Genomic DNA, 23485 nt, shown 5'->3' with positions numbered 1-23485 from the left:
GCCTTTAGTCTGAAGCTAGCAGGCTATCTCCCAGTCGGCAGAAAATATTTTTTGTATGTATATCAAGGAATACTGCTGCAAGACCAATAAGGACCCAACACAAATTAAAATAGTTGTAGCTCAGCAGGGAGGCCTGAGAGATGAAACTGCATCTTAAGAGCTGGTTACTGATTGTAAATCATTCCAGACTTCAGGAGGTATTTCCAAATAAATTAAAATACGGGCAATGATAAAGTAGTGTTAAGAGCAGGAACAGTGTAATCTATGGGCCATTTTTATATTTTTCTCATGTATTTGGGCAAGTACTTGTCTTCTCTACTCGATATCTCATCTTGGCAGATATAATTCATTATGGTTTGATGTGCTGTTGCAAATAGAAAGAGCCCGAGCTGTTAAATTGCACAGGATTTGTGAGGGGAATGAGGCCTTCAGTCATAATGTTATTTGCAGCAACATCAAGGATCCCTGTAGTTAAAAGATTTCCAAGGCACTTTAACAGAGTGAGGACCTGGGCAGAATTTTAGGCTGATTACGGAGCCCAATTACTTGTTCTTTTGACTAAGGCCGAGTTTTATGAATATACAGGCTAAGAGTAACCTGAACAGAGTTCATGCCTAAATGACACAGTTTGCAAATGTTGGCTCAGCTGATGTCCATGTACCGATTTTCTGAGATCCCCAAGCTTCCCTGCAGACAGTTCAAGGCCTGATTTTCTCCCTTACTCTGGCAGAAAATTCAACAGCCTTTGTGTTATCCCTTAGTGGATTGTGAGCAATTCAACCGCTGTACCCTCACAGTCCTGTCTGAGGTTTGTTCTGTGAGCAGCAATCTTGGAGGTCCCCAGTATAAACTGAGAGCATGCTATATATTTGATGGAATTAAAGACAAAAAAAATGAAATAGTCACTGCAGAATTTTGAAAGTAGGGAAACAATTGTTAAGTAAAAGCCTTTTCAATTAAGAATAAAATGGACAATGCTCTTTTCCACACTTGGATTGCAATTATTGCCTTCTCATTCAAGTTCATTTGGATTCAAACAATACGCAAATTTGGAGAGCTTCCATCCTCCTCTGGACACTTTCACCCCCCTCTCTGGGTGCTAATCTTTAGACACCTTCTCCTTTGCAAGGATTGATGTCCTTAAAGTGTGTAACTTCCCCCTCCCATCCCTCATGTAAACCAGAGCCATCAGTGGAACACATTCCTGAGGTGTTCCCCACTGTTGTTCACATTTCATTTACCTGCTGTCATTTGCCAAGGCAATCCCTTCTTTCCCAGGCTGCACAACACCCACAAAAGGTTGGTCAAATGTTTTGGAGCTGGAAGTGTCTTTTATTGTTATCCCACTTTGTCCTGTGGCATATCTACAACTATTTTTCATGGTCACTTTCTCATCCTTTTTCTTTTACATTTTATTAGCTGAAATCACAACTCAGTATATCCCTAGAGCTTCTATATAATCCAAAAGCAGAATACTACAGATGCTGGAAGTCTAAAATAAAACAGAAGATGCTGGAATTATTCAGCAGGTCAGGCAGCGCATGTGGAGAGAAAAACAGAGCTGATGATCCATGTGGATGGTCCATGAACCCATGAACACTACCTCGGTTTTTTTGCACTATTTATTTATTTTTGTGATTTATAGTAATTTTATGTCTCTGCACTGTACTGTTGCTGCAAAACAACAAATTTCACATCATATAAGTCAGTGATAATAAACCTGATTCTGATTTCTTCAGAAGCTGCCAGGCCTTCTGAGTATTTCCAGCACTTTCTGTTCTATTCGTTTAAAAACTAGGTTATAATTTGTATTTGCATCATATACCTGGATAATAACATCTGCTGTTGATTTATGTTTGTGCTCAGGCAGAAAGCACATGACATCACATTGTAATGTGCAAAGAAAATTCATCTAAGGGTAAAATCTTCCCTGTTTCTAAACATTATGCCAAATTAACAAATTGTTTTTCATTAAGTATTGTGCTATTTACTATTGCCTAAAAATTAATAGCAGGGTCCCACTGCCTGTAGAACCACTGCCTGTAGTCTTCATACACTCATACTTACTTGGGTTTGGATAAGTGTTGGGCCATTATTGGTTCACCACATACTGGTGACCAATGCTATAACTTGACAACCCATCCCTCAGCTTTGCCAGCTGTAAAAGTTGTGATATTTAATAACCTTTACATGTCTCTGACATTAAAATTGAAGTAAATAATTTAAAAAAAACTTTAAAGTAAAATAAACTAAAAACATGCAATCAATTATAAACATAAAAGGAAGGCAAATTGATTATTAAGTTAATAACTTGCATCCCCTTTTCCCTCAAGCTTTTGCCCTACAATCCAATATCAATGGGGTTTTGGATTCTCCACTGGGTCTAATCTGTTGCAGTATCAGAAAAGAAATTCCCCCCAGTGAAGATTCACAGCAAGTCTGGACTCTGTTAGTTTGTCCCAGATTTCTGGTGACATCTGCCTGTAAATCTGGGACCTCCTACCATTTAGACAGCAATAGACAGTGAGATCTGGCCAAACAGCAGCATGTTCACTGAAGCGCATGTAATAGCAGTGTCTTATTCTCCATCCTTCACAAAAGGCCTTATAGAAACCGATCCCATTGGTAGAAAGGTCAAGAATTTCAGGACATAGAATGAAGGTGATTGGTACTTGCAGGATATGAATTAAGTGCCTTGTTTCTTATATTACAATAGAGACTGCTCTTTTAAACGACTTCATTTCTGTGAAGTACTTTCAGACATCCCAAGGAAGCAATACATGTTGTACAAATGAAAGTGACATTTTTGAGAGAATTGCCGAGAAATATCTCCTAACCTCAACGCTAAATGGCCTGAAACTATAATTCCTCACAGATTTTGGTACATTTTAAAGGGTGTTTTAGACTTTAACAGGCTGGTTGGCCTGTGAGTTTATGCATCCAGTCCTATTGAGCCAAAGGTGTAACCATCAATTGCTTGATGTTTCCAACAGTGTAAAAGGCATGAACAGGGTTCAGAAAGTCAAATGAGCAGATAGGTAACTTTTTAACTTAAATCTTTACTCTTGTGATTTTCCTTTGGAATTTTGCCACCTCTAAACTGGGGGAGGGATATGGCAGAATCCATTATTTACCACTGTGTGGTTTTTTGTGTTATTCTGGTAATTAATCCAATGAACAGAGAGAGTTTCGGGTTCACGAGGAACACAGTCTGCTTCTGTTGACAGCTATCAAGCTGTAAATACCAGAGCCGGCATCAGAGGGGAGAAGTTTCAACTGTTACACGGCAACAACAGTTTTCTTTCCTGTTTGCTAACAGGGAATGTGCAAATATATTCAGGATTTTTCATGGTACTTACTTCACACAATTGAAGGTGTCAGAAAAAGCACCGGAGAGGGGAGCAGAGCGGTGGGGGGGGGGGGGGGGGTGGTGGCGGGAGGTGGTTGCTGATGATGTAAATTAGGGAGCTGGTCCAGGAGGAATCATTAATGAGAGCTGCAATGTGACTATAATGTCAAATGTCTGGAGGATGATAAGGTGCAACAGAATCGGTGATGGCATGCGAGGTTGTGATGAACTTGCACGTTGCTACTTGTCGCAAGGTGGACATTGGAATGTGGCAGAAATGGTGGCCAAGTGATTGAAATGCACTTCACTACCCGATTAAGCAATGTTCCTTTGGACCTTTGCCTGGGAAATTAGCTCATTCTGAGGAGTTCCTGTTGTTAGGCACTCCATGACCATATCAATTCATAGCATTGTTCCATAGATGCCAGCAAATTGTTTGGTTTCTTGGAGCTGGTCCCTGTCCAGTGCTAAAACCCCAGCCCAGATAGGTCTTCTAATTTTTTTTTAAGTACCCCAGTGGGCTACCCAAGCCCCCTTAACATCTTGATGACACCAAATGAATGGAATGAATATTGGAGGCTGAGTACAATGCACAGATGCTGCTTTCCAATGCATTTAGCATTACTGACTGAACTTCTAGACAGGTGTGTCATGCACGATCCCGAGGTGTGCTTTGGGCCACATATCTGTACCCTCCGTAAGATTAACTCCACCTCAGCAACAGCGGCCAGCTCTGCCCTGCTTTAGTTGCCTGCTGCTGAAACGCTCAATCACACTCTTGTTACCTTTAGATTTGATTTCCTCAATGTGCTCCTGGCTGATCTCCTTGTTCTGCCCTCCATAAATCTGTGGTCTTCAAAAGCTCTGATAGTCATTTCCTAACCCACGCGCCAGGCCACTCACCCACCACTCTTTGTTGGCTCCCACTTGATTCTACGGTTCTCACACTTCTAATAAGAATCCCTTCTATGTAGTTTATTGTTAACTCTGTTACCTCCTCCAGTCCTACACCCCCTTGAGTGGTGGCGTAATGGGGAGGGATTCAAATCCCTGGGACAGTGGAACAGGTTTTGAGGGCGGTGGGACAGGACCACGTGGGCAGGACCAGGACCGATGTTTCGGGGGGAGTGCTTGTTAATGCTGCTGGGGAAGGCTTGTACTAAAATTGCAGGGCAGTGGGAGTCTCAACAGGGTGACGGGGAAGGGGAAACAAGGATAGAAGCAGAAGGCAGGAAGGGAAAGCAAAGATGAAAGACAGAGAAATCAAGGCAATAAACAAAGTGCAAATTAATGATAAGTGGACAAAGAATGTTAATAAGTTAAGCATAAAGGTTTTGTGTCTTAATGCATATTCACAATAAGGTGGATGAATTAATGGAACAAATAGATGTATCCAGGTATGATATGACTGGGATTATGGAGACATGGCTGCAGGGGGACCAAGGTTGAGAACTGAGCATCTAGGATAGTTCAATACCTAGGAAGGACAGGCAAAGAGGAAAAGGAGGTGGGGTAGTGTTGCTGGTTAAAGAGCAGATTAGCACCACAGTGAGGAAGGATACTAGCTCAGATGATTTGGAATGTGTACGGGTGGAGCTAAGAAATACCAAAGGGGCGGTACACATTACTGGGAGTTGTAAACAGACCCCCAAACAGTATTAGTGACACAAGGGGTGCATTAAATAGGAAATTAGAGGCATGCGCAATATGAGTACAAGTCTAAGTCATGTGTGACTCTACACATAGTTGGGTTGACCAAATTAGGATCAATACAGTGGAGGAGGAATTCCTGGAGTGTATTTGGGGTGGTTTTCTGGACCAATACATCAAGGAATCAACTAAAGAGCAAGCCGTCCTAAACTGGATTTTGTGTAACAAGAATGAATTAATTAGTAATCTTGTTGTACAAGGCCTCTTGAGAAGGAATGAGCATAATAAGGTAGAATTCTTCATTAAAATGGATAATGATGTATTTGATTCTTAGACTAGGGTCTTGAATCTAAGTTGAGGAAACTACAATAGTATGAGGCAAGAGTTGGCTAAAATAGATTGGGGAATGTTACTTATGGGTTTGATAATTGATCAACAACATTTAATGAACAACAATGTTTTCATTCCTGTCTGGCACAAAAAGAAAACAGGAAGGGTGGCTCAACTGTGGCTAACGAGAAAAATCAAGGGTAGTGTCAGATCAAAGGAAACATTTAATTTGGCCTGACAAAGCAGTGAACCTGAGGATTGGGAACAGTTTAGAAGGATCAAAGGGTTGCATTAAGAGGGAGAAAGTAGAGTGTCAGGGTTGGCTTGGAGAGAATATAAAAACTGGCTCTAAAAAGCCTCTATAGATATATGAAGAGAACATGGTAATAACAAATTTAGGTCCCTTACAGTCAGAAACAGTGAAATTTATAATGGCGAGCAAAGAAATGTCAGACAAACTGAACAAATACTGTGGGTCTGTCTTCACAAAGGAGAACACAAATAATCTCCCAGAAATATTAGTGAATCTACTGTCTTGTGAGAGGGAGGAACTGAAAGAAATCAGTATTAGTAGGGAAATGGTGTAGGGAAACTGATGTGATTGAATGCCAATAAATCCCTGAGCCCAGTGGTCTGCTCCTCAAAAAGTGGCCCTAGAAATTGTGATTGTATTGGTAGTCATTTTCCAACAATTTTTGGACTCTGAAGCAGTTGCGATGGATTGGAGGGTAGGTAATGTAATCGCACTGTCTAAAAAAGGAGGGAGAGAGAAAGCAGGGAATTATTGATTGGTTAGCCTGACATTGGTAGTGGGGAAAATGCTAGAATCCATTTTTAAAGATGTAATAGCAGAGCATTTGAAAAACAGTGACAGAATCAGTCAAAGTCAGCATGGATTTATGAAAGGGAGATCATGATTGACAAATTTACTGGAATTTTTTGAGAAGGTAACTGGTTGAACAGATAAGACAAAACATAGGACATGATGTATTTGGACTTTCAACAAGGTCCAACATAAAAGGTTAGCATGCAGAATTAAAGACTGTGTGATTGGGGTAATGTACTGACAGGGAGAGTGAGCTGGTTGACAGACTGGATACAACAGTAGGAATAAATGGGCCCTTTACTGAATGGCAGGCAGTGACTACTGGGGTACCACAGGGAACAGTGCTTGGACCTCAGCTCTAAACGATAACTGTTGTGAATTTAGGTGAGGATATTAAATGTAATATCTCCAAGTTTGCAGATGACTCAAAGCTGGGTGGGAGTGTGAGCTGTAAGGAGGCTGCAGAGACGTTCCAGTATGATTAGGCAGGTTTGCTTGAGCACGCAAACGCATGGCAGATTCAACATAATGCAGATAAATGTGAGGTTATCCACTTTAGTGGCAAAAACAGGAAGGCAGATTATTATCTGAACGGTAAGAAATTAGGAAAAGGGAAGGTGCAGTGAGACCTGGGTGTCCTTGTGTATCCATTTGATGAAAGTAGCATGTAGGTGTAACAGATGGTTAGATATGAAGTCATTCACTTTGTTAGAAAGCATGGAAAACTGGAGGATTACTTAAATGGTGAGAGAATGAAAGGCGTGGTGTTCAGAGGGTCAGATGTCCTGGAACATGAATTAATGTGAAGATACAGCATGCAATTAGGAAAGTAAACAGCACTTGGCCTTAATTGCAAGAGCATTTGAGTAAAAATAAAGATATCTCACTGACATTACATAGCAGCCTTGTGTAACCTCACCTGGAATATCGTTTCTCTCTATACATGCAAAAGATGGGAGTATAACCAAGATTCACCAGATTGATTCCTTGGATGAGGTAATTGATCTTGAAGGAGAGATTAAGCCCATTTCAAGATAATCATATAGGTCTGAAAACATCTCAATTAAATACTTACTGCCAGTAAAGTGCGTGTTAACCACTAAGGGATAAAGAGCAAATCTTCTGTAGTTCACTGGCTGGATTAATGACTCACAGAGTTTCTGAGGTTTGAACATGTTTGTCTCAGTTGGGTGAATCTCATCGGTCCTTCATTGAGATACCACGCGATAGGCTGGCAAGGCACTTGGGCCTGGCAAAGATGAAGAATTAGGAACTCATGGTGACAGGATTTACACAAGTGCTAAACACTGGCTTCCAACAGACTGAGAAATCTTAGAGGCTTCTATCCATTAAGGGTTATTTAATTCCATTTTTAAATAATGAAGTGGTCATGGGAGGAGTGAGAGACTCTTTTCTATCCACCAGGCAGGGTAATTCTCCTGGCCAGCATAGATCTCTCAATCAACACCACTAACACAGATGAACTGATCATATTTTGTTGCTGTTTGTAAGATCCCATTGTGAGAAAACTGACTGCCTTACTTGTCCATGGAACAGTAACTAAGTTTCAAAAGTAATCCAGTGACAGTTAAGCATTTCAGGGTCACCCTGAAGATATGAAAGGCACTACATATAAATTCATATGTTTTCTTTGCTGAATGATTTGGGAATAGTTCCCTTAGGTTGAAAACTTGCAAGCATCATTTTGCTATTTAAGGAAGATGAAAGAGAGAGAGAAATCAGGATATTACTGGCCAGTTAATCTAACATCATTTGTCCATAATTAAGGAAACAATGAGAGAAATGGGATGTTATGTTGAAGACGTTGGTGAGGCCAAACTTATTGTGTGCAGTTCTGCTCACCTACCTACAGGAAAGATATCAATAAGCTTGAAAGAGTGCAGAGAAAATTTACACGGATGTTGCCAGGACTTAAGGACCTGAGTTATAGGGAAAGGTTGAATAGGTTAGGACTTTATTCCCTGGAGCACAGGAGAATGAGGGGAGATCTTATGGAGGTATACAAAATTATGAGGGGTATAGATAGTGAAAATGCATGCAGGATTTTTTCCTTCAGGTTGGGTGAGACTAGAACTAGAGGTCTTAGGTTTAAGGTGAAAGGTGAAATATTTAAGGGGAATCTGAGCAGGAACTGCTTCACTCAGAGGGTGGTGTGAGTGTGAAATGAGCTGCCAGCAGAAGTGTTGGATGCGAGTTCAATGGTAGCATTTAAGAGAAGTTTGGATAGGTGCATGGATGAGAGGCATGGAGGGCTATGGTCCGGGTGCAGGTAGATGGGATGAGGCAGAAAACCAGGCAAGCATGGACTGGATGGGCTGAAGGGCCTGTTTCTGTGCTGTAGTGCTCTATGACTCAATGACTCAAACTGTACTTAATAACTTGTGGAGATAATAGAGGAGTTTAAAGGTTTCCCTAAACTTGCTTTAACAGATTTAGTTTCCCTAGAACATAAAAGGGATGATTCCAAGATCCCACAATCCTGCCACAAATAATAATCAAAGAGACTGGGGTCTTGACATTAAATTGAAACTCCTGTGCAACACAAACTTTTGTCTTCAAATTTATTCTTGCTGTGTACGACTGCAAATACTGTCTTTGTTTAATATATGATTTTGGGAATAACAGAATTAGTCATGGATGTTTATCACAAGAAAATAAAGGAAGGTGAAAGCATGCTTCTTCTGCACAATGAATCTTAGCTGATAAATGTGGTGAAACTTAATGGTGTATTGAAAAGGACAGTTAGACTATATATGAAAATATGGAGGGAGGGATTGTTCATTGAGATGTTAATAGCTAAACATGCCATAATTCAGAGAAATGGAAATTCATGCAGCAGCAACTTTTAATGTCTTGGAAGAATGCCAACAGTTGTAGGAGCAGAACAAAATAAACATTGTGGAAATTAAATAAGGAGACATCGCTGAAGAATCAGGAATGGGACCAAGTTAGGGCTGGAGAGGTGGAAGTAACACTGAGAAAATGAGCACATGAATCAAAGGAAGAAGCAACTGGGGTTAGTAAGGTAATAAATAAAACACCGCCACTAACTGTTAAAGCAATAGGAATGGAGAAGCTGATTTAAACTTCAATAGAACTTTGATTCAACTACACTTATTAAAAAATCTGAATTTAAATAACCATCATGCATCTTTACAGAGTACAAAGATATTTTTCTCTGCATTTATTGTATTATTAACAGTTTTGATTTCCATAATTTAAAATGGATATAGCAGGATGGAAAGATTCAAAAAAGGTGAACGGGGACAAGAACAACAAGCTTTCCTATGACAGGAAAGTTTGGATGAATTCCTGTTCTGGGATTGATAAAGGACTTTCAGATTACAAATGGTTTAGATGGAATAGATGCAAATTTCCACATGAGGGTAGACAGAATCAGCAGAAATAAGTGTAAAATAGTCATTAATAATCCAAAGAATTCAGGAAGTAGTCCTTATTCAGAGATTGTTTATAGTTTCCAATTTACAATCACATGCATTGGTCAAGGCAATTAGCAAAAATTGCCTCAACCAATGCATGATATTTAAGGTGAAGCAGGAAAGATACACAAGGGATTAAGGTCTACAAGGTTAAAATAATCTGGAAGATTATCGTAAGGAAGGGTGCGCCTTATGTGGAACATAAGTATTGGTATGGACCAATTGGGCAAAATAGACATATTCTATAGCGAGTCAATGGGGTGATTGCACCTATTCTGGAGGCTTTGATCTTGTACACCAGTTACCAACCTCTTGCTGAATTGATTGGGTTGCCTAATCTTCTTGTAAGCATTTCATAATATTTAATCACATGACATTTGACAATCAATTTGTCTGACCACTCCAATGCAGAGAGCTTTGTTTCCTGAGCTCTCCTGATGCCAGCTCTCCAGAGTCCAGCCAGATGAGGTGTAAGGAGTTAGGATGGCACAGTGGCATATTCTAGAGCTGCTGCCTCACAGGTCGAGAGATTCGAGTTTGATCCCGACCTCCAGAGCTGTCTGTGTGAAGTTTCAATGTTCTCCCTGTGGCCGTGTAGGTTTCCGCTGACATCCCAAAAAATGTGCTGGTTGGTAGGTTAATTGGGTAATAGAATCTGAGGGAGTTAATGGGAATGTGAGGAAAATAAAATAGGACTAATGTAAATTTAGTGTGAATGGGTGGTTGGTGATCAGTGCAGACTCAGTGGACCAAAGGACCTGTTTTCATGTTATATGACTCTACGGCTGTGGCTCTGAATCTCCTGCAATTCTTTCATTCATTCATAGGATCCAGACATTTCTGGCAAGGCCAGCATTTATTACCTATCTCTGAATGGTTGTGAGAAGTGGATTGCGATCCATCCACCTTCTAGAACCACAGCAATCCTTCTGGTGAAGGTTCACCCACTGTGCTGTTGAGGAGGGAGTTCAAGAAATTAGACCCAGCAACAAAGAAGCAATGACAAGTCAGGATGGTGGGTGACTTGGTGGGGAATTTGCAATCTGTGACGCTGCTCTTGGTAGTGGAGGTCAAAAGGCAATGCTCAGGGAGGGGTTCTTGGAAACAGCCAGTTATTCCTGGAGGGTTGAGAAACTTACTGAATTCAATGGGTTCACACCTCAATTGCAGCTAAATGTGCTTAACAGTTTGGTATCTCAATGTGCTACCATCTGACTGAAATGTTGTTAGGTCATCAGAACTCTTCTACTTTGCCTGATGCCTCTATCAACGATGGCACTTGTTAAAAATAAATTTGGCTATTGGCAGCAGAAACTAGTACACCAATTAACTTAAAAAGCAGAGCCAAACAATCTTGAAATTTTACATCTGCATTTCACTTCCAATTCTTGGTCCCAGAGTGTCTATTGGTAACATTATGACAGTCAATAAGTTGGAAGTGAGGTATGACATATGATATGGCATACAACTGTCTACTGTACAGCAAAAAAAGTCAATTTACACAAAAAGTAGAATCTATTTAAAGAAAAATGAAGCAGAACGGATGACCAAAACTACAGCAACTTCTCATGATTGAAGCATGGTAATTTCTCCAGAGTAATATGGAGCCAGACAATATTTACCCTTAGCTGTCAATTTTTCAGGGCGCCACTGGCTATCTGCATCCCAACATTCAGCTCGCCCTGACTTCCACACCTGTGTTCTGAAATTTGAAAGCCTGAGACAAGCTAGAGGTCAGGATGTGATGCACCTGACCTTCTGTTCCACCAATGGATTCAGCACTGAGTCCAGTGGAAGTGCACGGGTGCTGCCACATGCATTTTTCTTCCAGCCTGTCACCATTTTGCCTGGGATAGCTGGCGTAAGCAGAACAACCCCATTCAATGATTGAATGGGAATGCTGACAGAGTGAAATGAAATTGCAGGCAAGTGGTTTACTTATTTTTATTTATTTTAACTTAATATTTTTAATTAAGTCCTAGGACTTTAAGGCATTTTTAATTAAATTCAATTTTTAATCATTTTATAATTTAAGCTTATTTGAACTGTTTGTAAAAGACACTCTAAAACAGTTCAAAGGCCATTGACAACAATGAAGTATCAAAAGGTCATAAGAGTGTTGCAAGGCTGGGCCTTCAAATCCACCAACCGCGTCCTTGCCGAGAATTCCTGAACTCACACACTTTGATTAAAATTAGGTTTCAGTTACAATGAAAGGTTATAAAAGAATGCAAGTCCAACGAAACAATCACAGACGTGAACTGACCATGAATAAATCAGCAAGTATAAATTAATCAGACTGAAGAACCCTGTCACTCTTCAAGTAAAAATCTTATCGAATAGATTCTCAACCAAGGCCATAAAACAGTTAGACAGATATCAATGCCAGATTTGAATCCATAGTCTGACTTGAGAATTAATGCAATGGAACCCATTTCCACAAAAACTTTTTATCATTAGACAGGATATTACTTTAATCTTTACAGATAAGTCTCAGTTCTACTACTACAGTTCCTTTCTCCAATAAATAGTCTGGTATAATTTTCAAGTGGTGAAATTGGTTCTCCCTCCTCCAAGATGAGCTCACATTTGATGATCATTGAAGGAGGAATGCTTAAAACAAAAATCAAGTCATTGCTTTCACAATGGAATTGAGAGCCCTGCTCTGTCTGTGCTGCTGCTGTTGGGGATATTTTTTACTCCATTATCAGGCAGGTCAAGAACCAGTAAAGCTGTGACTATTTATTAAACTATTCTCTTTGGAAATACCAGCTGGATATCGTTCCACCTGGATTAAGTAAAGTCACTGAGTTCAGATTATTGTGAATGCTGTTTAAAGCGCATTGCTGATTTGGACTCAAATCCCACTGCACACGAGAATGAGGCAGGATGATTACAGAAACAGAGCTAGAAAATGTACCCCCACTGTTAAAGTGGGATCGGGGGTGGGGTGGGTGTGTTGCTGCAAGAGTTTAATGGGAGGCTCATGGGATGATATTCTATAACAGGGGTCCAAGGAATCACACATGATACCCTGTCCCTTTAAACACACTAAAAAAAGTTGTTTCATTTGTGCACTTACACTATTGCCAAGCTTGCAGAGGGAGTGAGGTTGAAGAAGGAGAGGAGAAATTTTCAGGGGATAGCAAAATTTGGATGGGGCATTAAGCATGATGCTAATTGGAGTGAGCTGGGGAGATGATGTGAATGGTCAGTCAGGAAGAGGAACAGGGCTGGGTACTGGGGCCGTACAGGGATACCTGATAACTAAGGCGGTGAGTGATCAGAAATGTGGAGCTGAGGTTACATTCAGATCAGCCGTGATCTTATTAAATAGCAGAACAGATTTGGGGAGGGGAGGGGAGGGGAAGAGGCAAGTGGCCTCCTCTGGTTCCGAATTCATATCCTTCCATTTTCGCAGGTATGTATGAGGTGGTTGGGATGGAGTTGGAAGCAAGAGTGTGGGGTAGGAGCACTCACTAAGAAAAACATGAAAGGAGAATCAACCTGGAGGAAAATATTTGCTTCAGACTTCCTGGCACTGTGTCAGTGTGGCTGGGCTCCCTAACTTATGCCAGAGAAGTGCTCAGCTGGTGAAGGGCAACTTCAGTATTTGCAAAGCCTGAACAATTTGCTGGTGTTGGATGCGTGAAATAACTTTGACCAAAATGAGGACTCTGCATGGTTTGATTTCACTTCAGTCTTTGGGTGTTCCTTTATCATATTATTGGAAGATTGAGAAGCATTCCATTGGTTGACTAAATCCCTGATCACACTTAGTGCATGGGTTTTTGATAAAATTCCACCCTGTAATACATTGCTATACAATGAATTTTCCGATATAGTCAGAGTCTTTTTCCCAGGATGGCAATGTCAAATAATAGAGGGCATAGTTTTAAGGTGAGAGGGGGATAGTTTAAAGGAGATTTGTGATCCAAGTTAGTGGCTATTTATCCAAGTTTTTTTTTATACACAGAGGGTGGTAGGTGCCTGGAACATGCTGCCAAGGGAGGAGGTAGAAGCAGATATGAAAGCAACATTTAAGAGGCATTTAGACTGATGTGTGAACACACAGGGAATAGAGGGATACAGACCACGTGCAGGCAGATGGGATTAGTTAGACTGGAATCATGGTTGATGCAGTCATCGTGGGCCAAAGGGCCTGTTCCTGTGCTGTACTGTTCCATGTTCAAGCTATAATCTTTCTGGATTTTTAGAAACCCCATATTGCTAGACAAAAATTCATAATTTAATTTGCTATAACAAATAAAAAAGTGTCAAGGGCAAGAAATAATCTGCTCCATTAAATCTGGATTCCCTAGACCTCTGGTTCTCCAGGGTAACAAAGTCTAATATCTGTTCTCAATTTAATTTTTAACAAAACTAATTTGTCTGCTGGCCTTACAAACTATACCACTTTGTAACGTTCTATAATTAATCATTTTAGAAAGTTTGACTTTTTGTAAAACTGCACCCTTAACTGTCTTTCTTATCTGTACTGCCGAGCTTCAGTACCTCTAATTTCTTTACATTTGGGATTATTCTTGTTTATTGTTAAATCCAGTTCAAGAAATATCCTGCACTTTTCATTAAAAAGATAAAATACTGCAGCTGCTAGTAATCTGAAATAAAAACAGAAAATGCTGGAAATGCTGAGTGAGTCTGACAGTGTCTGTGGAGAGAAAGACAGAGTTCACATCTCAGGTTAATGGCTATTTATCTAACTTTCTCTCTCTTTCTCCCACTCCACTGATTATCATGCTGATTCCAAATGTATTCCATAGTAAAGATATGGTTTGTTATTTAAAAACTATCAGAGTTAGTCATCTCTGAAGAGTATAGAGGTAAACCAACTGAATGCATGGTATACTTCCAGAATAAAACCTTGCAGTCAGCATTCAGAACAGAAGGTAATCAGAAGCGGACAGACACTCAGTCATTATTTATCTTAGGAAATGGACACTAGAAATGCCTCCCAGCTACAAAGGCCCTGGAAGGAGATGAAGTTTATGGAAAATAAAACATGAATAAAAAATTTCACAGATAATGTAAAATTGATTGCTTAGGCTATGAATTTTTGGCCAGCTTTACCAAGCAATTTTAAGGTTAGTCAGATTAATTAAAGGGCAGTTCTAGAGCTCAACTTTCCAAAGGAGCAGGTTATCATTAACTCCCTGCTTCAGCGCAGATAGTCTTTAACAATACTTTATAATCATGTATGTTACTGTGCTGAGTTCACTTTGTTGTTATCTTGTTAATGCTGCAGAGAAACAGTTCCACTATTGGTCTCTCATCCAAGTAGGCACCACTAATATAATTGTTTGAACAATCAAAACAAGAGAAACTTATATTAATATGAGATCATTAATATTCCCAACCTGATCAATTAAGTAGTTTCCAATCACAGAAGGCTTTTTAATATAAAGATAAAAAAGATCTTTTTAATAAAAAAGATATGATAGGTGGGTATAGACCTACTGATCTATCTATCTCTTGTGACACTTTTTGAATTGCAGTACATATGACTTGCCCCTAAATTAGAAGCTGATTCCAGGCAGAGGAAAACGTTTGATGCAAACCAGAATGGTAACAATGGAGAATTGGCTGCAGGCTTCCTTTGTTGTCAATGACTACAGAAGACCATGTGAACACAGGAAGAAGAAGCAGGACTAGATCATTCAGACCCTCAAGCATTCTTCATACATAGTAAGATTGTGGCTCATTCTTTGCCTCATCCCCATTTTCCCTTAGAGTTCAAAGATCTATTGAATTCAATCTTAAATAAACTGTACAGAATTCCAAAGATTTGCAACAATCTGAGTACAGAAATTACTCCACATCTCAGTCCTAGATGTCCCATCCCTTACTGTGACATCATACCCCTTAGTTCTAGGTTCCCCAGCCAGATAAAATAGACTCTCAGTCTCTACCCTTCGATTACTCTCAAAATCTTAAGTTTCAATGAGACTTTGCAATCACCAAGAGACCTTATCAGATTACCATTATCAGATGCCCAAGATGTATAAAGGCATTTATAACCCAGCCAAAGACAGGTGCAGCTTATATCTGATGCAATGCCGCATTCGTCATCTACCTCAGGCTCTGCTTTCCCAGTACATATCCCTGACCCCCTGTAGTCAGGCTCCCTGAATCCACCCCAACTTCCTGAGCACCCAAACTTCCAAACTTTCTCTTACTGAGGCTCTGATATCCCCACCTTCACTCCACGAGCTAGAACCACCTACCCACTCTTATTGTGTCTCCACCCCCACCATGACCTGATCTTGGTCTTGGATGCAATAATTTCCTTCGCTGTCTCCATAGTGGTTCGGTAGTGTCCAAGGATGTGAGTTACCTATCTGTTCCATAGGTTCACTACCCTTTGGCAAATGAAGAATGTCTAATCCATTTCTGCTCTTGGCTATCTTGCGAATGTGGTAATTGGTTCTCCCTGCAGACACACAGGCCTAGGACTTTGGATGCAGAGCACTGTTTTTTTCCGGAATCATGTTTGAAAATCAATTATTTTCCAAAGTGGAATATAATTGCGACTATTTTGGGGTCAAATTGTGCCACTCTGGAAATTCAACAGGGCATATCCAGTCTAGATTCACCTTCAGGTGTCTGTTGTAAATTTCACATCAGACACAGGTCAATTGACATCACAAAAGTAGTGAGGTTTCACTCAATGTAGGGTATTGGTGAGAGCTCATCAGGAGTACTGTGAGCAGTATTGGTCTCCTGATTTAAGGAAGAATGTTAAACACTGGAAGCAGTTCAGAGAAGGTTTAGCAGACTAATACCCAGGACTGACTGACATGCTAGGCTAGTATCTGCTAGTGTGTAGAAGAGTGAGAGGGGATTTGAATGAAACATACAAGATTCATTTCCTTTTGTGGGAGAACCTAGAAATGGGAGTCATCATTTAAAAATGAGCAGTATCAACTTAAGATAGAGTTGAGGCAATTTTTTTTCTCTTAGAGGATTGCGAATCTTTGAAACTCCTTTCCTCAAAGGATGAGTGGAATCAGAGTCTTTGAAGGTTTTTAAGGTCAAGGTAGATAGGTTCTTGATATACAAGAGGGTGAAAAGTTACCACCGGTATACTGGAATGTGGAGATGAGGTTACAATCAGATCAGTTATGATATTATTAAACCACAGAGCAGGCTCGACGGGCTAAATGGACTACTTCTGCTCTCTCTCTCCATATATATACACATATATATTTCCCTTACAATGCTCCTTACAGGGTTTCAGAATAATAATTCTTGGGCCAAGAGTCTCACTGAGGTAAATCCTATTCTTCACTTGCCCCAGACTCTGCCTTCCCACTGCCCACCCTGACCCCCTTCTTCCTGACCACAGATGGAAGCTACCTCCAACTTTCTGAACTGCCCAACCCCCTGTAATCTACTATTGAGGCCTTGATCTCCCTCCCTCATCCCACAACCTAGGACCACTCACTCCCAACGGGCATTAATCGGGCCATGACTGCTGGGCCTTCTTGTCCTTGTCCCTGCCCCCAGCCCATGACCTGAGCCTGGTCCTCACACACTAATTCCCTTCACAAACAGCCCGCAGTGCTTCAGTACAGTCCAGGAACTGGAGCCTCAAATGCCACAGAGCTCTGAACTTGGGGCTCCATTACTAAACGGTCATTGAGGTGCCACAGAACAACCCTGTGATGCACCTTTTAGAGTGCACATCAATTTCTAGTTTCAATTTCTGCCCGGACGTCTTGTAATCTCATCATTGCCTCGTAAACCTGGAGCACATCACCCCTGAGTCCATGCCTCTCTAAACTATGAAAACCAAACTCTTTGACTTGCTATCCAGGCAATAAAGATGGTTCACCATGGGAATTCTCTCATCTCTTTCCCAAATCTTTCCCAAAGCCTCAATATAAACCAATGAGTTCAGGCCAAAAAATCCAATTCACGGTTATTCAGAAAAAGCAAAACACATTAACAGTTTAACATAAGGATCTCCTATAAAAGGCAGCTGAAGCCAAACCATTAAATATATTCAAGAAGGAGCTAGATATAGTTCTCAGGACTAAAGGGATCAGTAGATATAGGTAGACAGAGGAACAGCCATGGAGATGATCAGCCATGCCATGTGGAATGATCTTGAAGGGCTGAATGGCCTTCCCCTGCTCTTATTTTCTGTTTCTATAACAACAGTCTCCTAACTTTCAGATGTACTTTTGGAGGACAAAATAACCTTCATCTAATGTTTCTGTATATATAACATGTTAGCACACTGAGTTCTACCTTGCTATGATAACCTGTACTCTAAGTTGTAAGCTTCTTGTACATCTGCTACAATAGGTAAGTGCTAGCCAGCAGGACAGTCCCTGCAGCTTCAACCATTACAGACGTAACTCTTGCTCTTAGCTACTCAGTAATCATTGATAAAAACACTGTCAGCTGGGTGTGAGGGCATTGGGAGATCTGTGCAGACATTTTATTTACCTTGCCAGGACCAAAGCAAACCTTCTTTAATTAATGTCTGGTGTGCTGACACAAAGTACAATAGATTAGTCATTAGAAAATAGAGCTTGCATGATGACCCAGTAATTTGGAATCCTTGTACTTTAACATGCAAGGGTCCTTCGTTGGTTCTTATTTTCAACAAATAAGGAAAAGAAGATTAAGACAGAGGTTAGAATAAAGTTGGCACATGTTGAAAATTTGAGTGTCTTGGCATCACCCTAAATTCCCTTAGAAATCCATACAACTTAAATTTCATTACATCATTTTGTTTCATTTATAATAGCACAAAAATAAATGAAAATCTAGGCCATCCACTCAGATGGCTGAGTGCAGGAAATCATTTAATGAGCTTTCTGGGACATAGTTTACTGTGGAAACTAAACAGATTCTGGTTATCAAAGGTAACAAAGCAAAATATCAGAATATTCAACCAAACCCAAACCACCAATAAAATATATGTTTCAGAAGATCGATTATTTAACTGATGAAGCTGTCACCAGATTACAAACTTGTCTTCAGTTGCCACTATCTCTGATTAATTTTTTTTATAACAAATTTAGTTTCTGATTCAATTCCCTCTCCATCACCAAGACTGTCCACTGCCATTTTTATAACCTCACCTATCTCCATCTTGTCCCATTTCATCTGCTGCTAAAATCCTTGGATGCCCTCTCAATTGGTTTCCCATTTTGCGTTCCTCAAACTTTAGTCCATCAAAAATTCTGTTGCACATTTCCTTTCTAGCAAGGAGTCTCATTCTATTATGACCTGTGCTTGTTAATTTGATCAGCATCCAATCCTGAATGCTTTGATTTAAATTCCACATCTATGTTTTACAATTCTTTTGTGATCTTACCCATTCTTATCTCTACAAGTTTCTGCTGCACTACAACTCTCAGAGGTCTCTGTAGTCCTCCAGTTCTGGCCTCTTGAACATTCCTGATTACCATTGCTTCACTGTTAACAGGTTCTGCCTTTACTTGCCCAGGTCTTGAACTCTGGAATTCCCTTCATTAACCTCTCTGCTTTTCTCTCACTTCTCCAATTCTGATGAAGGTTCATGTTAACTCTATTCTCCGTCTTTAGATACTGTCTAATCTGCTGAGTGTTTCCAGTACTTCTTGTTTTCACTTTAGCTTGAAGATATCACTGTTACTGGGTGACAGATATCCCTCAAAAAGGTACCTGGAAACAACCAGTGAGGAGAAAGAGGAAATTCATGCCAAAGAGACTTTTGAACCTTTGTGGGGAAAATTCTCTGAGGTTAGTAATAATATCCTCCCTTTGTTACTGACCAGAGAATGTAGGTAACTGTATTATACTAAAGAAATACTTTCAATGTGTAAAGGCTTATCAAACATCATAGTAAATGACTAAGAAAATGATCAATAACAGAAAATACCAGAAATATTCGGAATGTCAAGCAGCATTTAGGGAGAGAGGAATGGAGGCAACATTTCAGGTTTATGAAAGGTCATCTACCTGAAACATTAATTCCCTTCCCAAATGCTGTCTGATCTGCTGAATATAACTAGCATTCTCCATCTTTTATATCAGATTTCCAGCATTTGCAGTATTTAACTCTCGGAAGCAAGTGATTAAGATCTTGCATCTATTTACATTTATTCTTATTTCCTGACTGTTTCTTGTAATTGTAGAATATTTCATAATTTGAATGATAACCTTTTAATGTAAAATGTCATACCCATATAAAATGGGCAGAGAATGTTGCCAAACTGCGTTCAGTATTAAATAGCCAATTAAATGAATGAGATCAATCATTAAACTATTTTGAAAGAATAAATTTCAAATTAAGTATTAAATAACCCCTTCATAAATGCTCTAAAAGCAATCCAGTCACACCACCCGTCCAGCAGCGCTGAGGTTGTTCTGTCTTTTTACAAAGCCATTTAACTTTGCCCAGTTTGCTTATTTTCTTTTAAAAGTTATCTATATTGACAAGATTTTATTATTCCATTTCATTCACTCATTGATTAATTAACAGATAACACTTCAGGAATCAATACTGATTTACTCAGCTAAACCTTACTTCCTCTGATTTTTCACACAATTGCATAAACAGCAGTAAAATATGTATCTGGGGATCATTCATTTATTATTCAGCATAATGGTTAACACACTGGTTGCAGAATTAGGAGGTTTCCATTTGTTTTATGTGGCTTTGATTAAAGTACAATTTCCATCAGTTGTTGTATTAGCTGTTCATGTTAGCTGTAGGATAAGGTGTCAACGCCAGTTAGGGCTTGGTGAATTTAAACTGTTAATGTTTAGCTTTAAAAGGTTGCTCTCAATATATTGCATTGCTGATTATTTAGTTCACAGATACACCAACCAATTTTGATATTTTATGCTGGGTGGAATTCACATTAAATAATACAATACCCAGTTACTGCAATTCAAAGATAAAATTATTTGAATGAGCTTTTACAAATTTCACATTAAATTGTTCCTCTTGCATTTTAAATTTGTAACAATTGTTATCATTGCCTTTAATCATTACTCCACAGGCACAAATGTTAAGAGTGATTTTAATTAAATGAAATATATTATGATTGGATAATTTTTTATGATTTAAGAACAATGGTACTGGATGCAGAAAATTTCATTGAGTCATATAATATGGCAAAACAAAGATCATGACATTGACAATCCTCTTTTCTATTAGTGTTTCATTGTTTTTGCATTCAGATTTACTGTGGAAATCAACATATTTTCATTTCAGAATGGAATAACTGCTTATGTACATCATCCTATCCTGTGTTAAAGTATTGCCAGTGTTATGGTAGATTAGTCTAAGGTTTTAACCTTTTCAAGGCAGTGATAGAATTATTCACACTAAGTAGAAGATGAGAAAACAAAAATGAGGCATATACATCCATTCCTTTCAATTTATCAAAAATAGTGACTTGGATATACTTGGAATATTTGATCACTTAGTTCATTTTATCTGTGATTTTAGGTTGACTCTGCTGACCATTGGTGTATTTGGAATATATGCCATAAGAAATCATCTGTTATTAAAAATTTGACCCATTTATTCTCAACTCTTGGTCATAAATTCAATACAAGTCATGTATTGAGGCAGTAGTACCTTGTGAAAAGTAATGTTTCAAGCATTTTCATATTTGATTGCACTAAATTTACATCTTGAATAAAAATTAGTTTTTATTCACATACACCCATTTACCACAGCAAATAATAGTTTTATTTTAGAGAAGATAGTACTGAAATCGTTGTGACCATGAAACTTTATTATCTATTAAAATGTGATCCTTATTTCATTAAGTATGTAAGCTCTTGAAAATAAGGACCATTTTATCACTCTTCCACGGCATCCTTCACTTGCATTTGCACATTCCTTACCCTGTAAGATTGATAATCTTGTTTTTTTTTTGCCACTTAACATCCCGCGACGCATTGGAAGTAACAGACAGGTATTGCTCCATTGATTTTCCCTTCATTATCATGCTGCAACCTCCACCATCAGTCACCACAGGCAAACATCCGGTTCAGGTAGCTCTAAAAGTATGTAACATGCTGCAATGGGCAATAGTGTGCAGAATCCTATTATCATCCTCTCCTCATTACATTGTCAGAACGCACCACAGCCGCAATTCACGTTTGAGATGTTCAGATACAGGCGGCAACTCGCCGACGGGATATGATTTGGGTGGTTGACAACAGAAAATGTAGCAATTTAACGGGTATGGGTTTCTTTGAATCCCTCCCCTCATTTTTTTTCCTGAATTGTGCATGTCCCACCGTAGTGCACATGTTCTTAAGTTGAAGGCATCCAGCAGACAAAACCATTCGGTTCCAAATGGCCTTTGGGCTTTCTAAGACTGCCTCTATAAACATTATACAAATTTAAATTATGCTGTGCTGTTTCAAACAGAACTACGTTTTTGCAAGTGTGGATTCTTTCTGTATAAATGGAGAGAATAAGAACCCACCTTAAAATGTGGCATTCAAATTTGTTGCAGCATTAAAAGCTGTACTCAGTGAAGGGTTAAAGCATATCGAGATCAGGTAGTTCCTCTGCTTTCCATTAGAACAAAGGTAAAACATATACACAGCGACATTCATCGACGAACGGATCTCGGTGGCATTTTTACAAACAAGCGGTATGGGAAATAATCATTAAACAGGGCAACTCTTTTAAGGTCGACCAACCCTCCTTGCAAGTTTTTTCTACAACAAAAGGTCTATGTTTAAGATTGGTTTTAGGAAGATTGACACCTGTTTTCACCAGAACAGTTTCGGATTAATCCACGTTGACCACCTACCTGATCCAAGCATCATACTCCAATACCGCTGCCCCTTCAGTGCCCATTGGCAGAATTCCTGGGGGGCAAGAAACCCACTTAAATGCATGGCACAGAACATTTCTTGAGAGACTCACTGCAGGGGCAGAGAAGCGACAGCAGCCGATGTTTGACCTACCTGCTGTGATAAGGCAGATGTTAAAATAGCTGAAAAACAGTAGCACCGTTGATTTTATGTACACCAGAAAACGGCCCATTCCGTCAAACCTTGCCACACATCCTGAAAGCAATGCAAAGCCCCTCGACATCAGAAGTGAAGATCTTCACGTGCCATTGCGCTAGAAACTGCAATGTAACTTCTCAGCAGCGGAGCCCGTAGTATCCGTCTCCGAACAGGCAGACTGCATTTCAGAACCTTGGACAGAGCTACAATAGAATCCCGATGACAATTCCAGACGGCGAAGTTTTTCCTTAACGCGAGTGTCCTTGCCAGCAGAGAGAGCGAAGGGAGAAATCCCACGAAAGGATTGCAACAATATATCGTCCAAAGGCAATGTAATCGTTTCCAGGAAGCTACCGGGTCCCTGCTTCCAACGCAAATGATCCGCTGCTGTATTTCTGCGCCTGTCTGTGCAGATGGAGAGTGCCAGCTACCGAGGAATGCAGGAAACTGCAGGCCAATGGATCGGCTCAACGCAGCTGCCCTGTGATCCCTCCAACTTTGCAATTCCTTTTTGCAGAAAATCAAAGCGCAACACCTGCCAAAAAAAATCGGTGTTTTTTTTTCAAAGTTCAGGAATAAACTGGTTTGATCTCAAGCGAGTCTTTGTTCATCTATTGAAGCTTCAATAATTCGCGACCAGACGAGGTTTTTGTGCCGAAATGTGTCTAAAAGTGGCGGGCGGGGGGGGGGGGGGGGGGGGGGGTGGGGCGGCTGTAAGAAAGATGTTCAGGGGAAGCCTTATTCAGATGTTTGCAACTCTACCCAAAGTACACAGGGGACAAGTACAGTATAAAAAAAAGTTAATAAAATAATTTCGTATTTCCAAAAATTCAGGCAGCTGCAACTTAATGACAGTGACGAAAG

The 23485-nt window shown here is 39.8% G+C and overlaps 1 protein-coding gene across 2 annotated transcripts in view; it reads right to left on the bottom strand.

The window, feature by feature from the left end:
- The window catches only part of fndc5a (fibronectin type III domain containing 5a), a 57456-nt gene extending 34487 nt beyond the window's left edge, over nucleotides 1–22969 (bottom strand). For both annotated transcript variants that reach the window (XM_052036480.1, XM_052036479.1), the window contains exon 1: nucleotides 22577–22969. In XM_052036480.1, the coding sequence (XP_051892440.1) occupies nucleotides 22577–22706 (130 nt within the window). In that variant the 5' untranslated portion in view covers nucleotides 22707–22969. The remainder of the gene's footprint in view (nucleotides 1–22576) is intronic.
- Between the last annotated feature and the right edge of the window lie 516 nt (nucleotides 22970–23485).

This window comes from Pristis pectinata, chromosome 22 (genome assembly GCF_009764475.1).
Source record: "Pristis pectinata isolate sPriPec2 chromosome 22, sPriPec2.1.pri, whole genome shotgun sequence".
Classification (NCBI taxonomy): domain Eukaryota; kingdom Metazoa; phylum Chordata; class Chondrichthyes; order Rhinopristiformes; family Pristidae; genus Pristis; species Pristis pectinata.
The sequence above is the reverse complement of the archived record's forward strand: the minus strand, read 5'-3'. Positions and strand labels throughout refer to the sequence as shown.